The sequence below is a fragment of the Rhinoraja longicauda genome, chromosome 24, assembly GCF_053455715.1.
Source record: "Rhinoraja longicauda isolate Sanriku21f chromosome 24, sRhiLon1.1, whole genome shotgun sequence".
Taxonomy (NCBI): Eukaryota; Metazoa; Chordata; class Chondrichthyes; order Rajiformes; family Arhynchobatidae; genus Rhinoraja; species Rhinoraja longicauda.
Window position 1 is genome coordinate 19,992,422 of NC_135976.1, and position 18,343 is coordinate 20,010,764.

The 18,343-nt window shown below is 49.1% G+C and overlaps 1 protein-coding gene across 1 annotated transcript; it reads right to left on the minus strand.

Moving 5' to 3' along the window:
- Positions 1-1,067: 1,067 nt before the first annotated feature.
- LOC144605561 (CD276 antigen homolog) lies at positions 1,068-18,121 on the minus strand. The gene is made up of 7 exons (XM_078420975.1): positions 18,017-18,121; positions 16,278-16,386; positions 10,434-10,760; positions 8,468-8,743; positions 4,331-4,447; positions 2,891-2,937; positions 1,068-2,131 (listed from the first exon to the last, which is right to left on the minus strand). Exons 1-7 carry the CDS (start codon positions 18,119-18,121, stop codon positions 2,063-2,065), a joined length of 1,050 nt encoding a protein of 349 aa, XP_078277101.1. The 3' UTR covers positions 1,068-2,062.
- Between the last annotated feature and the right edge of the window lie 222 nt (positions 18,122-18,343).

The window sequence follows — 18,343 nt, forward strand, 5'->3', positions numbered from 1 at the left end:
AGGCACGGCGAACAGCAGGATCTGTGGGGAGTAGGCGAGGTCCCCAATCCATAGACATAGGGAACAAAGAGTCCTGAGAGGTGGGTAGGCTACCAGATCCATTGGCAGAGGATATCAAGGTTTGTTGGGAGAATGATGGGGTCCCAGGACCTTGAGTAGCCAAAGGGAACATCTGGGCCTGTGAGGAGAGAGATAGGGGAAGGTTAGGATTCTTGACCGAAAACCATCACAACCATGTTCTCCAGAGACACTGCCTGGCCCATGGAGTTACTCTAGCACTGTATTCCCCCCCCCCCCCTTGATTCATGGATGCAGAGAATAACAGCCTCAAAGTTTAACAGCAGTACACTCACCACTGCTCATCACAGCAGTGCACTCACCACTGATCAGGTCCCAACCTCAGCATCCCAGTGCTCTGACTCCAGGAAGGATGGGATCTTTCTGGAGTGGGTGTGGAACGGGAAGGAGTCGGGTTAACCCAGCCTCTCACAATTTACCCTCCCCCCCCCCCCCTTGCCTCACTCCTTCCCATTCATTCATTCATTCTCCCTTTATCACTCCTGTGGCTCCCACGCACACATTGTTCCTTACTCCTTACCACCCCTACACACAAATGCCACCCCACAACCTGCCATCTGTGTTCTCTGCTTCACTGCTCCTTCTCATAATACATCACCTTACTCTATCCTCCAAGGATGAGCACTGCTTGTGGGAGCATCACTTCCTGCAGGTTCTCCTTCAAGTCCCACTGGGAAATATATCGCTTATCCTCCATCGTCACAGGATCTTAATCGTGGAACTCCCTCCCCAACCACACTGGACGCATCTTCACCAGAAGGACTACACGAAGGAGGTTAATACACCCAGTGGCCATAAATTAAATCTCTTCCTGTGCAAAGGTAACTTTGTCTACAGATCCCTTCCGAGTGGAAGCTGAGAATCAAGGTAAACTAACAACCATTTTAATCAAAGAATGGTACCCTTCTGCACAAAGCTTTCCCCATGCATAAGCTGAGCTGGGAGTATTTATTATTGTCACATGTACTGAGATACAGTGAAAAGCTTTGCGTGCTGTCCAGTCAGCAAAATGACTACATGGTTACAACCAAGCCGTCCACAATGCACACATACAGGATAAAAGGAATAATGTTTAGTGCAAGATAAAGTCCGATTAAAGCTGGACCGAGGGTATCCAATGAGGTAGATGATAGGTCAGTACTGCACTCTAGCTGATGAGAGGTCTTCAGTTGCCTGATAACAGCTGGGTAGAAACTATCTCTGAATCCAGAGGTATGCGTTTCACACCTCCACCTCATGCCTGATGGAAGTGGGGAGAAGAGCAAGTGGCCTGGGTGTGACTCATCCTTGATTATGCTGGTGACCTCACCGAGGCAGCGTGAAGTGTAGGTGGGGTCGATGAAGCGAGGTTGCTTTGCATGATGTCCACAACTCTAATTTCCTGCGGTCTTGGATGGAGGAGCTGTTCCCAAGCCATGTTGTGATGCATCCCGATAAAATGCTTTCTGTGTTCGATCCCTGGGGATTGACATTGATGGACTCCATGGTCCAGCTGTTCCAGGAATCAGGAAAGCCTCGGTCTGTGCTTATCAATGAGAGCTGGGAGTTCTCTCCCTCCATCACAGGTTGGGTTTCCTGTGGAGAGTGACTCACTTATGGACACCCCAGGCCTTTCCCCACGTACAAAGGAACAAGTCAGGAGTGTTTCGGAATGCTCCTCTCCCGGGGCTGAGTGCAGCTCCAACAGCTCTGGAGACAGACAAGCTATTTGATCGGCTCCCATCACCACACTGCACCAGCGCTGCGGTGCCCAAGGCAGCTCAGCAAGGCCAAATATCTTCAGCCCCTCCTCGTGGAGGCAACCTGTGAGATATCCAGTTGGTTCCTCCCCCTCCGTGCGGTGGAGGGGTGGGTTGGTGCAGTTACTCTCCACCTCTCAGGAATGGTGGGGTAATGGGTCCTGGTCACCGTGGGTGGGGTGGGGATGGGGATGGGGACAGACTTGCATGGACCTGGTGTGACCACTGTCAAGACCAGCAGCTGCTCATGATCTGCAATTCATATTAACGGTGGCATAGACTGTTCCAGCCTCGATCTGAGGGGTGGTGTTCTCCTGTCAATAAAGATACACATCTTGTCACCAGGACTTCTCAAGGAAATGCTCAGCCCCAGCACTCCCAGCTGGTAAAGCAGATGAGCTGGTAAAGCAGATGAGCCCCCACCTGTGTCCCGACAATACACTGTGCAGCACAGCTCACCCACGTGGCTACTGTCACGTCAGCAGCACCTCCCCACTCACACCCCACTACCACCTGACCCCTGAAACCTTTCCAAACAACCCCAGACCCCCCCCCCCAAATCCTCCTCCCAGAACCCCCCAAACCCTCACCACGCAACCACAGACACCCCCCAACGTAACCCTCACCACACAACCCCAGACCACCCCCCAGAAGCCTCACCATGTAACCCCAATCTCACCACCAAAACCCTCACCATGCAACCCTACACCACCCCTCAAAACCCTCACCATGTACCCCAGACCCACCTCCAAAACTCTCACCAAGCAAACCCCAGACCACCGTCCCAAAACCCTCGCCACACAACCCAAGACAACTATCCCGAAATCCTCACCGTACTATCCCTATCCCATTCCATCACCATCCTCCATCTGTTCCCAATTCCCTTCCCTTTCTGGCTGATTACCAGATCCCTGCCCCAACTCACCACATCTGATGCTCATCCTGTTCCCAACTACATCTGCTTACATCACCAGATCACATCTCTGGTACCCCTCCATCCCAATCTCTATAATCCCCCCGACCCACTCCCAATTCTATAGCCCTTGCAAGGATGAAGGTAACAGCACACTCACATAGTCATTGTAGACACTTGCTCCGTTATGTTCGGGGCCCCATCTATCTGTAATAAGAATTGTCCACAAAGAATCATGGATTGTAGCTGAGGACATTACCCATGGTGAATGGGGCAGATTCAAAACCTTGCTGGATTCATGTTTGTCCACTGTGAGTGGCTGCCAACCCCATAACGCGGGGACCCACCACACTATCCTTTGGAATATATGAGACGGAAGCTGGAAAGGCCATTTGGTCCATAACCCCTGCTGCCCCATTCAGTGAGACCATGGCATCTGTTACCTCAGCCCCAACTTCTGTACTAACTTCGCCAGTTTTGGCAACAACACTTGCTCCTCGATAATCATCAGGACTTCAATGTTAGACAGCATCTCTGGAGAGAAGTCTGAAGAAGGGTCTTGACCAGAAACATCACGCATTCCTTCTCTCTAGACATGATACCTGGCCCGCTGAGTTACTCCAGCATTTTGTGACTATCTTTGGTTTAAACCAGCATCTGCAGTTCCTTCCTGCACAAGACTTCAATGTTGTCTGCTCAGTCACTCCTTATCTTTCTAACCATAAGTATACAGCTCCAAAATCATGTTTAAATTTGCTGACGTTACCACGATTGTTGGACAAATAATGGGTAACAATGAGTCAGGGAGTACACAGGGAGATTGCGAATCTGATTGAATATCTTAGACCCACGTCAGCATGGCCACTATCTTATTTCATGACTACCATCAGGAAGAAGGTACGGGAGCTTGAAAACTGACCACCAGGTTCAAGGATTGCTTCTTCCCAGCAAACATTAGGCTCTCGAGCATCGTACAACACGAACCACTACCTCAGCAACTATGATATTCTATGCATTTTTTTCCTCACAAAATGGGCTTTGGTTTTACCTAGCATTACTAAGAAACCCCCTCCTCGCACCCACCCTGTCGAGCCTTGGAAGGAGTTTGGAAGTTTCAGTGAGATCACCTCTCGTTCCACTAAACTCCAGAGAGGACGGTCCCAGTCTGCTTCCTCTCTCCTCCTGGGACAAACCCCTATCCTGGGAATCGTTCCAGTGACCCTTTGCTGCACTCCCTCCAGCACCTGTACAAAAAATTATGAGGCATAGATCGGATAGACAGTCAGAAACCTTTTCCTGGGTGGAGAAGTCAGAGGGCATTGCTTTAAGATGAAAGTGGCATTGTGTACCCCTCCCTCAGGTCCCGCCCTCAGGGGGGGAAGGTTCCCCAGTTGAGTCTTGAGGAAGGGTTGACATGGAGGTGGGTGCAGGGAGCAGGTCCTGTCCAAGGAGCTGTGAGATGGTGGGATTGGCCCCGACAGGGAGGGGCTGTGAGCAACACACTCGGTGCAATAGAGGGGAGCATTGGGGAGGGGGAAATCACAGAAAGATTAAAAACAAGAAAGGACGCATATTGTTTGTGGTAGAAGGGACACCTTACCTGGAAGGGAGACACTCTTGCGTCGTCTGCAGAATTTATATATGGCAAATGTGAGACATAAAAATACACAGATGGAGATTGTGATGGCTGAGATGAAGGTCACACGATCCATGGAGACTAGAGAACAGGAAATGAAGGACAACTGAGACATCAACAGCAATCAAGTTCCAGCACAGGGTTGACAGGGGCTGTGCTCCCACTGTGGTCACAGAGCCTGCAGGAATTCTCCCTTGCCTTTCTATACGTTGGGAGGGAACCTTATACTTGTCTGTACCTCAATGCCTTCCCCATCATAGCCACGGACCTCAACAGGCTAGTTTGAAGGAGTCACTTCCTAAGTACCATCAGCATGTGTCCTGCTGTTCCATTCCTCACCCTCACTTGGCACAGTCATAGAGTCACAAGCAGAGAGGGTGACTAAGAAACCTGTCGCCACATTGGCCTTCATCAGAGCATTGAATATAGAAGTTGAGAGGTCATGTTATTGTTGTACATGACATTGGTGAGGCTAGGTCGTTAAACTGGAAATCATAAGTTCATAAGTGATAGGAGCAGAATTAGGCCATTTGGCTGATCAGGTCCACTCCGCCATTCAATCATGGCTGATCTATCTCTCCAAACCCCATTCTCCTGCTTTCTCCCCGTACCCCTGACACCTGTACTAATCAAGAATCTATCTGTATCTGCCTTAAAATAAAGGTGCAGAGAAGGTGCTTCCCTGGTCTGCGTTCCCAAAATGCAACACCTCACACTTCTCTGTATTAAAATCCATGAACCATTCCTCAGCCCACCTGTCCTAACAATCCAGATTGTGCTGTAATTTTTGACACCATCTTTGCTAAGTACAATACCACCCACTTTAGAGTCATCTGCAAACTTATTAATCATGCTTTATACCTTTGTTTCTTGTACATCCCTGGGATACAGTGACTGTAATGTCAGTGGGGGTGTGTTGACAGGACAGTGTAGAGGGAATGTCACTGTAACCTGTGCCCTGGGTATTGAGCGAGCTAATCAATAGTTTTATTCAACTTTAAGTGAATAGAGACCCAGAATCACATAGCACAGGAATGGCCGTTCAACCCACCATATCCATGCTGATTATCAAATACTCAACCAGATGAATCCCATTTTCCAGCGTTTGTTTCTTCCTTACATTCATGCACTCATCTATGAAGTTGTAATAGAGGCTCCTTTCACTCTCCAATTGTAACCATTCTCACTCCTCGTTAAACCTCTGCACTCTGGTTCTGGACCTATGTTATCGGCAAAGATGAGTCATTGGAGATGTGCCAAATGTCTTCAGGAAGTAGAGTCGTCAATGTATTTTTTTAGCTTTTGCTTCAATGTGGTTCATCCACCAATATTATCATCATTGGTAATATTTACTGCCAAGGAACTTGAAGCTCTCAACCACTTTCACTTTAGCATCTTCTGAAGTCATAAGTAGTTCCTTCACCTCGCTGGCATTGAGGGAGAGGTTATTGTCCTGACACCATGTTACTAAGTTCCCTATCTCCTACCTGTACTCCATCTCATCATTGCTTGTGATCCGACCCATCACAGTGGTGTCATTTGCAAACATGTAGATGGAGTTAAGGAACTCAAAGCACTTCATGATGGGGGATGTCAGAGCTACTGAACAGTAGTCATTAAGAAACACCACCTTACCTTTAGAAGGATGAGAGGAGATCTTATCGAAACGTATAAGACTATTAAGGGGTTGGACACGTTAGAGGCAGGAAACATGTTGCCAATGTTGGGGGAGTCCAGAACAAAGGGCCACAGTTTAAGAATAAGGGGTAGGCCATTTAGAACTGAAATAAGGAAAAACTCTTTCAGTCAGAGAGTTGTGAATCTGTGAAATTCTCTGCCACAGAAAGCAATGGAGGCCAATTCTCTGAATGCATTCAAGAGAGAGCTAGATAGAGCTCTTAAGGATAGCGGAGTCAGGGGGTATGGGGAGAAGGCAGGAACGGGGTACTGATTGAGAATGATCAGCCATGATCACATTGAATGACAGTGCTGGCTCGAAGGGCCGAATGGCCTCCTCCTGCACCTATTGTCTATTGTCTATTATCTACTTTTCTTTGGCACCAGGATGATAGTGGTCTTCTTAAAGCAGTTGGAGACCTCCGAATGTAGAAGTGAGAGGTTAAAGATGTCTGTGAATACCTCTGCCAGTTGATCTGCACTGTTCCTGACGTGTGGCCAGGGTCTCCATCTGGGCCAGTTACATAGATTCACTCTCAAGAAGTCAATCTTAAGTCTGCCATATTAACCGTTAGTTCAATTTAAAGGGGATCAGAGAGAAAACTTTTCACACATATATGGGAAACGCTGCCAGATGAAGTAGTATGGGAAAGTATAAAACACCTGCCATTTCTCTGCCAATATTCTAAAGCTGACCACTCTCCTTAATATCAAAATCAACAACGAAACATCCTTTGGCCCAACATCCCTGTCAACCCTGCCAACCAAAGTGCCTATTAAACCATGGACCAGACGGTGGTGCAGTGGCAGAGTTGCTTCCATGCAGCGCCAGAGACCTGGGTTCGATCCTGACTACCTGACTGTGGGTGCTTTGTACGATCTCCCCTTGACTGCGTGGCTTTTCTCCGGGTGCTCCGGTTTCCTCATGCACTCCTAAGGCGTGCGTTTAAAGGTTAATTGGTTTCTGTAAAAATTGTACATTGGCCCTAGTGTGTAGGATAGTGCTAGTATAAGGTATTCAATGGCGGCGCAGACTCAGTGGGCCAAAGGACCTATTTCCACGCAGTAACTCTAAAATAAAGTTCTGGAAGAATTGACATTTCAAATAGTAGATGGTGTAGTTTAAAGGCAAAGAGGGAAACCTTATAGAAGGCAAGTCTTTCTTTTAGAGAGAATAGTAGGTGCCTGTAACACATCACAATGATTGGTGGATGCAAACACCATAGCAAGGTTTAAGGAGCATTTAGACAGACACATGAACAGCATGGATTATGTGCAGGGAGGTAGCATTAGTTTAGATTGACATCATGGTTAGTGCGGACACGACGTATCAAAGCGCCTGTTTCTCTGCTGTGCTGTGATATGTTGTATGACATGTAGAGTAAATGGCAGGAACGTTAGGAGTATTGATGATCAGAGGGACCTTGGAGTGCAGGTTCATAGCTCCCTAAACCGGATGACACAGGTGGAAAAGGTTGTGAAGAAAGTTTGTGGTATGTTTGCCTTCGTTGGCCAAGGTTTCGAGAGTTGGGACATCATATTGTTGTTTGTTAGACTGCAGTGGTTCTGGTTGAAACACCACAGGGAGGATGTGGCGGCAGTGGAGAGAGTGCAGAAGAGCTTCCGGGATGTTGCCTGGAATGGAGGACTGTAGTTCCAAGAAGGAATAGGTTGGGTTTATTTTCACTGCACACTGCACATGAGAGATGATGAACCTATGGAGGTTTATAATAGTATAATAATAATAATAATAATAATAATAATAATAATAATAATAATAATAATGCATTACATTTATATAGCGCTTTTCAAACACTCAAAGACGCTTTACAGGGATTTCTAGAACATAGAGAAGTGAATAAATAGATAAATAAGTAAACGAGCAGAGAAAGGAGACAGAAGGTGAGGTGACCTTTAGTGGTTGAAGGCAGTGCTGAAGAGGTGAGACTTCAGTGATGTTTTGAATGTGGTGAGTGAGGAGGAGTCTCTGACGGTTTGGGGTAGTGAGTTCCATAGGGTGAGTTCCATAGGGTGGGAGCAGCGATGGAGAAGGCCCTGTATGAGGGAATAGAGAAGATAGACAGAGGCATTTTCCTTGGGCAGGACAATTTAGGAGTAGAACAGCCTTACGGGTAGAACAAATACATTTAGAGGATCTGAGATGTAAGGTTTTCACACAGCATTGGGTATATAGAAGGAGTCGCCAGAGGAGGCAGTAGAAGAAGATGCGAATACGTGGATAGGAAAACCCTAGAAGGCAAATGGGATCAGTGGTTAGGCATCATGGTAGGCATGGACAAGTTGGGACGAAGGACCTATTTCCATGAGCTCCTCCTGTGTAATGTGTTACCCTGCTGCCTGTCTCCCGCTTGCCCACTGTTGCCCTGTTCCCACCTCTTTATCCTGCTCTTTGTGCAGACCTACCCGAGTGCTGCTGACACACCCGCTCGCTAGTGAAGTTGGCGGTCTGGTGGCTGACGGGATTCCAGACCGTGCAGGCATAGTCGGTTCTGTCTGAGGCCCCCAGCGACAGCAGGAGCTGATCGCCCCCGTCGGATGCCTGCCCGAGTGGGGAGCCGGCCCCGGGGCTCCAGCCGAAGTTCAGCTCGTCCCCGGCCGCAGCAGAACAGCTGAGGGTCAGGTTGCAGGGGTGTCCAGAGCTGATGTTGGCCACCTCCACCCTGACTCCAGACACCGGCTCTGCAGGGAAAAGGAGGAGAGGGATCAGCAGCAACCAGGGCACAATTCCATCCCTGGTACAGGAACTCAGGAAGCTACACACCCCTCTGCCCAGCTCGTCTCGTTTGACCATCCGCATACCCCTCACCCCACCACCTCGCGCCCCTCTCCCACATTGTGTCCCCTCCCCCCATCTCGCCCTACTCCCCCACCCCCCCACCCCCGATCTCGACCTTACCTTCCCACCCCCCGCCATCTCGGATTGGGACCCTTCCTCAAACTGAATCAATCAACAAAATGTCAGCAAGACAAAATGTCCGACCCAAAAAGTTCCCTATGCATTCAGTCTATCCACGCAGGTTGTTTCAATTCCTTGACGGTGTGGGTTTACACTGGGTGCTCCAGTTTCTTATCACATCTCAAAGACGTTAATTGCCTGTTGTAAATTGCCCTGTGTGTTGGTGCTTTGTGTACCTGACCATCTGCGTGTGTGTGTGTGTGAGAGAGAGAGAGAGAAAGAGTGAGAGAGAAAGAGAGAGAGAGACAGAGAGAGAGAAAACAAACACTTGCAGGGCTATATGGAAATAAGGAGCAGAGGAGCGGGAATGTGGGATTGTTCGCTGGGGGCCAGCCTGGTCCCAATGGGACGAATGGCCTCCTGCGGTGTGAAAAGCAAATCCATTACAACGCTCCTCCTTCAAGAGGAAAGAGAGGTAGAGAACAGAAGATTTTTGTTTAGCTTGCCGAACAATGAGAAATCTGTAGAATCCCTCGGCCAATGGTCCCGAGCAAGGTTCTGAGATAGGCAGGGGAACCTGATGTGTGAAAAGGAAATGGCGTTGGAACAGTAGTTCAGAGCTCTGATGTTGTAAGCAGGGACAATAAACAGGACCAGTGGATATCAAACAGTAGTGTCCTAGTGAGTGAGGCAGGACACGTACACAGCACCACACTCACACCCAGACATATCGTTCCTGACTAATTCTTACAATAATATCACATTCACAATAATTTAATCCAGCAATGTCTGGCTGGGGTCATAGAGTCACAAAGCGTGGCTACAGGCTCTTGAGGCCAACTTGCCCACACCGACCAACATATCCCATCTACACTAGTCCTACATGCCAGCGTTTGACTCGTATCCATCTAAACCTGTCCTATCCATGTACCTGTCCAATTGCTTCTAAAAAGTTGTGATGGTCCCTGCCTCAACTACCTCCTCCGGCAGTTCGTCTTATTCACCCACCACCCTTTGTGTGAAAAAGTTATCCCTCAGATTCCGATAAAATCTTTCCCCCTTCACCTTAAAAGTATGCCCTCTGGTTCTTGATTCCCCTATTCTGGGCAAGATACTCTGTACGTCTACTCCATCTATTCCTCTCGTGATTTTATACACCACTATAAGATTACCTCTTGTCCTCCTGCACTCCGAAGAAGACTCCGAGCTTGCTCAACCTCTCCCTCCATTCCTCTGTACTAAATTCCATCAACCATTCCTCAGCCCACCTGACCAACCGATCAAGATCCTGCTACAATCTTTGACAACCATGTTCACTATCTGCCATACCACCCACTTTTGTATCATCTGCAAACTTGGCGTGGTGCCGAGGACTGAGGGAATGGATTAAGCACACAACCTTCACCAGCATTGCCCCGTCCCCGTGCAGTCGGAGAGAAGCGGAGGGGCGGGGAGAGGCATGAAGGGACTGACCGTACGCCCGCAGGTTCACATGCGCTTGCAGCTCAGTGGGGGTAGTGACCGACACAGTGTACGTCCCCACATCCTCCAGCCTCACGCTGTCGATCCTCAGCGTAAAGTTGTCCAGCAGCTTGACCCGATCTTTGAAGTACTTCACCCGCTTCACGTTGGCTTCGTAGCGAGCGATGATGGACAAGGAGTTCCCTCCCTTGCCCTGGAATTTCCAGGTGAGCTCGGCGTCCTGGGGCAGGGCACCCACCTGCACAGGTAACCAGGCCGGCTGCAGCAGGCTGGCGTTGATAGGGTACTCCAGGGTCTTCAAGTCCACGGCACTGACAGCTGGGAGAGGAGAGACACCCTCAGCATGGAGCTCTGCCTCCGCTTCACCAACCCCCTCCCTCCCTCACACCACCCACCCTCCCTCTCTCCCACACAGCCCCACCCTCCCATTCCAGACACCCCCTCCCTCACCAACCCCCTCCCTCCCTCCAGCACCCCATCCTATCTCTCACTCCCCACACACACACCACTCCCTCCCTCACAACCCCCACCCTCCTTTCCTTCCTCCCACATCCCCACCCACACTCTCCTCACACCCCACCCTCCCTCCCTGTCTCTCCTCACACCCCCACCCTCCTTCCTGCTCCTCACACCCCCACCCTCCCCCTCTCCCTCTCCTCACACCCCCACCCTCCCCCTCCTCACACTCCACCCTCCCCCTCCTCACACTCCACCCACCTTCTCTCTCTCCTCACACCCCACCCTCCCTCTCCTCACACCCCACCCTCCCTCGCTCCTTCTCCTCCCATCCCACCCTCCCTCCCTCCCTCCCTCCCTCTCCTCACACCCCCATCCTCCCTCTCCTGCGACCCCACCCTCCCTCCCTCCCTCTCTCTTACCCCCCCACCCTCCCTCTCCAAAAACCACGATTCCACATCTCTCCCCCCACACCCCTAACTCTGCTTTCCCACACCCCCTCTCCACACATCCCCACACTCTCACCCTCTCTCCCTCCTGCTCTCTCTCACTCTCTCCCCCATCATCCCTTCCTCCATCCCATTCCTTTCCCTCTTCATCTATACCCCATCGATTTTCTCACTCCTCCTCCCCGCCCCATCTTCCCCATCCCACATCCTCCCCATCCCACATTTTCCCCTATCCCACATCCTCCCCATCCCACATTTTCCCCATCCCACATCCATACCACATCCTCCCGATCCCACATCCTCCCCACATCGTCCCATCCCACATCCTCCCCACATCCTCCCCATCCCACATCCTCCCCATCCCACATCCTCCCCATCCCACATCCATCCCACATTCTCCCCATCCCACATTTTCCCCATCCCACATCCTCCCCATCCCACATCTTCCCCATCCCACATCCATCCCACATTCTCCCCATCCCACATCCATCCCACATCCTCCCCATCCCACATCCTCCCCACCCCCCATCCTCCCTATCCCACATCCTCCCCCACTGTGTCTCAAACTCTCCCCCAATCTCTATGACTCCCATGAACATTTGAATCAGAAACATGTGGTCAATCAGCCCATCAAATTTTTCATTAACTTAGATCACAGCTAATTTTACTTCAGTCGCTCCCATCCTGTCTCCTGGTTTTTATCTCTCCTGTCCATCAATGCACCTCCAGAATGCTCCCTCCCCACCTCTCCCACTTTGGGGAGGGAGGCAGTTCTGAGGAAGCACTGAACTGCACGATGGGCGATGCTGAAGGAATGCCACACTGGGAAGGGCAATGAGGGAACCCCTGTGCCATGGGGTGGGGGAGTGGGCAGGTTGGGAGCTCCATGCCAGTGGAAAGGGGTCTGGGAAGGAGTGGGTAGGGATCGCCACGTTGTGGGATAAGTGGGAACGGAGCACTATGTGATGGGGGGAGCATTGAGAGACCGCTACACTGTGGGATGTCTGGTGCTGAGAGAGCTCTGCACTGTCAGGGAGTCATGACTTCTAATCTATTGCTGTGTAACAGGAAGCTATGGGCTGAATAAACATTTTTGTTCATAATGTGAGTATGGTATTAATGACATAAAATGGAAATAGAGTGAATAAAAGGAGAAAAAGGGAGAGAGAGATGGAGGTAGCATCAAAGAGAGACAAAGTGGAGAAAACAAATGAGATGGAGCTCAGGAGATAGAGTCAGCGTCATAGTGATACAGTACGCAAACAGGCCCTTCAACCCAGCTTTCCCACAACGGCCGACATGTCCCAGCTACACTAGTCCCACCTGCTTACGTTTGGTCCATATCCCTCCAAATCTGTCCTAACCATAAACCTGTCTAACTGTTTCTTAAATGTTAAGATAGTCCCTGCCTTAACTCTCTCCTCTGGCAGCTTGTTCCATACCCCCTCCACCCTTTGTATGAAAAGGTTACCCCTCAGATTCCTATTAAATCTTTTCCCCTTCACCTTAAACCTGTCCTCTGGTCCTCGATTCACCTACTTTGGGCAAGAAACACTCCCCGATTTACCCGATCTGTTCCTCTCATGATTTTATACACCTCTATAAGATCACCCCTCATCCTGTGCTCCAAGGAATAGAGTCCCAGCCTAATCAACCTCTCCCTATAGCTCAGACCATCTCATCCTGGCAACATCCTCATAAATCCTCTCTGTACCCTTTCCAGCTTGACAACATCTGTCCTGTAACATGGTGCCCAGAACTGAACACATTACTCCAAATACTCTAAATATACCAATGTCTTATACAGCTGCAACATGACCTCCCAACTTCTACGCTCAATACTCTGATAAATGTGCCAAAAGCCTTTTTGACCACCTGCGACTCCACTATCAACATTCTAGAAGTCCCCAGAGCCCGACCATGCACTGTGTATGTCCTGACCATGTTAGACTCCCCAAAATGCAACACCTCACATATCTCTGTATTAAATTCCATCATCCATCCATCCGCCCACCTGTCCAATCGATCAAGATGCTGCTGCAATTTTTCACAACCATCTTCACTATCTGCAAAACCACCCATTTTGTATCATCCGCAAACTTGCTAATCTTGCCGTGTATGTTTTCAATCAAATCATTGATATAGATCTGGGATCTCCAAACTATGGCCCGTGGGCCACATCCAGCCTGCCACGAGATTTTATCCGCCCGAGGCAAGCTCTTCGGCGGTGGGGACTGGAGGCAGAAGCTGCCGGCGAAGGTTCGCCAGAGAGCGGATCGCCACCGACCCAGAGCCAGGACAAGGCGAGAGATTGCAGCGCCACCTCGCAAACAACAGGCCCAAGGAAACTTCCCTCCTCGCCGCCGCCACCAATCAATCCAGGGAGAGAGGGGGGGGGGGGGGGGAGAGAGAGTCGGGATAGAGGGATCAGCGGGTGAGAGCGCGGGGGTGGGGGGAGGGTGTCAGAGGGTGAAGGAGCGCTGCCACCTGCGGGGGGTGCTCCCTCCCTCTCTCCCCTCTCCCTCTCTGCGAGAGCCAGCGAGACGGGGCCAGGGAAGACAGTGGAGCAGCGGCACAGATCCTGCTGGCTCTGGGAGAGAGGGAGAGAGAGAGAGAGAGAGAGAGAGAGCAGCTCCCACAAGTGGCAGTGCTCCTTCACCTGACACCCTCCCCCTCCCCGCGCTCCCGCTCTCACCCGCTGCTCCCTCTACCCAGACAGTCTCCTCCCCCCCCCCCATTCTCTCTCCCCCTCTCTACCCCTCTCTTTCTCTCCTCTTTCTCTCTCCCAGTGATGGTCGCTGTATTTTTTTCTATTTTTTAAATAATTGTGTTCCTACTGTATATATATCCCAATATTTCAAGCTCTTTTTAAAATTTGAATATTGTTTATTTGTTGCCATATAAACCTAATGAAAAATAACCTAATCTAACCTAACCTAGTTTAACCTTTCCTAATCTAATCTAATGTAACCTAGTCTAAACTTTTTTGAGTTCATTAAATTTATAAAACTCACACTTCTTCATTTTTTCCTACGGCCTGCAAAAATGTGCCATATATATAATGTGGCCCTCAGGCTGAAAAGTTTGGAGGGTCCTGATATAGATGATAAACGGTAACAATAGACAATAGACAATAGGTGCAGGAGTAGGCCATTCAGCCCTTCGAGCCAGCACCGCCATTCAATGCGATCATGGCTGATCACTCTCAATCAGTACCCCGTTCCTGCCTTCTCCCCATACCCCCTCACTCCGCTATCCTTAAGAGCTCAATCCAGCTCTCTCTTGAAAGCATCCAACGAACTGGCCTCCACTGCCTTCTGAGGCAGAGAATTCCACACCTTCACCACTCTCTGACTGAAAAAGTTCTTCCTCATCTCCGTTCTAAATGGTCTACCCCTTATTCTTAAACTGTGGCCCCTTGTTCTGGACTCCCCCAACATTGGGAACATGTTTCCTGCCTCTACTGTGTCCAATCCCCTAATTATCTTATATGTTTCAATAAGATCCCCACTCATCCTTCTAAATTCCAGTGTATACAAGCCTAATTGCTCCAGCCTTTCAACATACGACAGTCCCGCCATTCCGGGAATTAACCTAGTGAACCTACGCTGCACGCCCTCAATAGCAAGAATATCCTTCCTCAAATTTGGAGACCAAACTGCACACAGTACTCCAGGTGCGGTCTCACCAGGGCCCGGTACAACTGTAGAAGGACCTCTTTGCTCCTATACTCAACTCCTCTTGTTATGAAGGCCAACATTCCATTGGTTTTCTTCACTGCCTGCTGTACCTGCATGCTTCCTTTCAGTGACTGATGCACTAGGACACCCAGATCTCGTTGAACATCCCCTCTTTCTAACTTGACACCATTCAGATAATAATCTGCATTTCTATTCTTACTTCCAAAGTGAATAACCTCACACTTATCTACATTAAACTGCATCTGCCATGTATCCGCCCACTCACACAACCTGTCCAAGTCACCCTTCAGCCTTATTGCATCTTCCTCACAATTCACACTACCCCCCAGCTTAGTATCATCTGCAAATTTGCTAATGGTACTTTTAATCCCTTCATCTAAGTCATTAATGTATATCGTAAATAGCTGGGGTCCCAGCACCGAACCTGGCGGTACCCCACTGGTCACTGCCTGCCATTCCGAAAGGGACCCATTTATCCCAGCATCGAACCCTGAGGCACACCACTAGTCACAGGCCTCCAGTCCGAGAAGCAACCTTCCACCATCACCCTCTGCTTCCTTCCATGAAGCCAATTTGCTATCCATTCAACTATCTCTCCTTGGAACCCATGCGATCTAACTTCCCAGAGCAGCCTACCATTCGAACCATATTGAATGCTTTGCTGAAGTCCATGTATACAACTACAATTCTGCCCTCATCGACCTTTTTGGTAATGTCTTCAAAAAACTCAATCAGATTTGTGAGACAGGATCTTCAAAAAACACAGATTTGTCAGACACAGAGAGCACCACTGCCAATGAGAGAGGCAAAGAGAGGGAGTGATTGGGGAGGGGGGGGGGGAGAGAGAGGGAGGGAGAGAGAGAGAGAGAGAGAGAGAGAGAGAGAGAGAGAGAGAGAGAGAGAGAGAGAGAGAGAGAGAGAGAGAGAGAGAGAGAGAGAGAGAGAGAGAGAGAGAGAGAGAGAGAGAGAGAGAGAGTACAAGGCAAAGAAGGCCACGAAATAAGGGACGCAGACAGGAGGTTGCAGAGCAAGAGAAATAATGTGTGGGTGGGGTGGGAAGGGAGAGACGGACCATGAGATGGACAGTGTGAGGGAAAGTGAGATGAGGGATTAGGCCATGGGTCTGTCTTGGCACCTGTCCTCCCAGTGTGGAGAAAGAAATGCCCCAGGACATGATGGCCCAGCTAACCTCCCTGAGCCAGGCAGCAGAAGGAGAGCAAAGGTCTTACCTGCAGACATCAGCCAAAGCAGGAGACCACCACAGGAAATCCTCATCCCTGGCCCTGCCTGCGATGCTTTACCTTGTCTGTGCACCAAAGGGTTGAGCTGCTGCAGTATCTGGAAGGAGGGAGTGGTTGTAAGTTGTGGCTTAGTGAGCTGCAACCCCTATGCTGCCTTCTCTGATACTGCGGAGGGCGGAAGTGGTAAGTGTGCATTGATGTCTGCACCTCGCTCTGCTGCTCACTGTCGTTAGACTGCACTTCCTGCCCTTTAGTTGATTTGACATTGTCAGGAAGCTATGAAGAAAGTTCTGCCTTTCTCAGAAATGAGTGTACAGAGCTCTATTTCCAAATGTACAGATGCCATAAGCCTTGGGTCCGTAGTGAATTGTGAGGGAAGTGATAATCTTTGCGGGGAATTTAGGAGGGCCAGTGAATAGGCATGTATTCGGTCCGTGAAATGTAATACTGAGAAATGTGAGTGAGAAGAGAAAGTGTAAAGGAGCCATAAAATGGTTACAGGAACAAAGATCCTGTGTGTCTGCTGTCAAGGATGCCATTGGATGTTCTGTTGAAAATAGCGAGCAGGCTGAAAAGATCATGATGAACACAAGTTTTTTTTTCTAAGCAAAGAAAGAGTACAAGGGAAGTAATGGTGAACCTTTATAAACCAGCAGTGGTGCCCATTTTGAATTCTGCATCATTTTCTTGCATCATCCCAATTACCTTTCTTTCCTTCAAACTCCAGGAATCTGTCGCTCTCTGCTTTGAATGAACTCAATCCCCGCGCCTCTCCAGACCTAAGCATTGGAGTATTCCCAGACTGGGACCCCTCATCCTAGACTTCTCAGCCCGGGAGACGTGCCCTCCCTGATGGGAAGAGTTTTGTACATTTCAATGAGCATATGAGGGAGCACGGGCCCAGTCCACTTTATCTCGCCTTGTAAGGCAAATCTACCATTCCTGACACCATTAGCGTAAGCCTTAGCTACACTCCCTTGACGGCAAGTTCACCCTCCCTTGGTAAGGAGGCAAAACACTACACGGTATTCCATATTCTGACAGAGCACCTTCCAGATTCTGGCAGAGGCCCTCAATAAAAAGGATCAATTCCTCCCTGTAATAGGAAGACGAGAACAGTACACATTACTCCAGCTGAAGCCTAACCAATATTTTATAAGCCTGTTCCCTAACCTCCCTGATCTTATATTCAACGGCCTGGCTAATAAGAGCAGGTATCCCATGCACCTTCTTCACCACTTTGCTGTCACCTTCGGAGATCTGTGAATTGTCACCCACAATTCCTCCGTTCGTCAATACTCCCTAGGGCCTTACATTCATGGTATATGTCCCAGTGTCATTAGTTCATCCAAAGTGCATGACCTCACAGTTATAGGATTGAATTCCATCTGCATTGCTCTGCCCATTTTATCGTGATCAATATCTTCCTGTGGTTTAACATTATCCTCCTCACTATTAACATCAATTTTTACTACCTCTTCAAAAATGAATTAATTCAATGAATCTGGTCAAACCGATCTCATTCCCACCCAACTAAACAAAGCCATTTAAAAATCTTTGATCAATCCTTGCATTTCCAAAATAGAATAAGCTTGTTCCTCAGGTCGTTTTCCCAATAATTTCCCAATCACTGACATTAGATGAACTGGCCTATATAATTATTTGGCATATCTACTGCCCCTTTCAATAAAGGTACATATGATGTCCTCCAGTCTCTTGAAACTTGCCTGTGGCTTGCGATGATTTGAACATCTCTGTCTGGGCGGGGCAAACTCCAACTTTGCTTCCCATTTGACCTGAAATGCATCCTCAATCTCTGGGGATTTATCCATCTTTAAACCCGCCAAGACAACTCACATTGCTTCATTTTAAATGACTCAGGTACCCCTTGCATTACGGAGTAGGGGCTTGCTTTCCTAGAAAATGGTCAGCGTTGTGATTTTTCCGTAATGTGAACCTGCATCATCTGCACATGCATCAAGAAACTGGGTTGAAAAACATTAAGTGCTGATTTATTAGCTTTAAAAAAAAATTAATTCAATTAGAGCAAATTT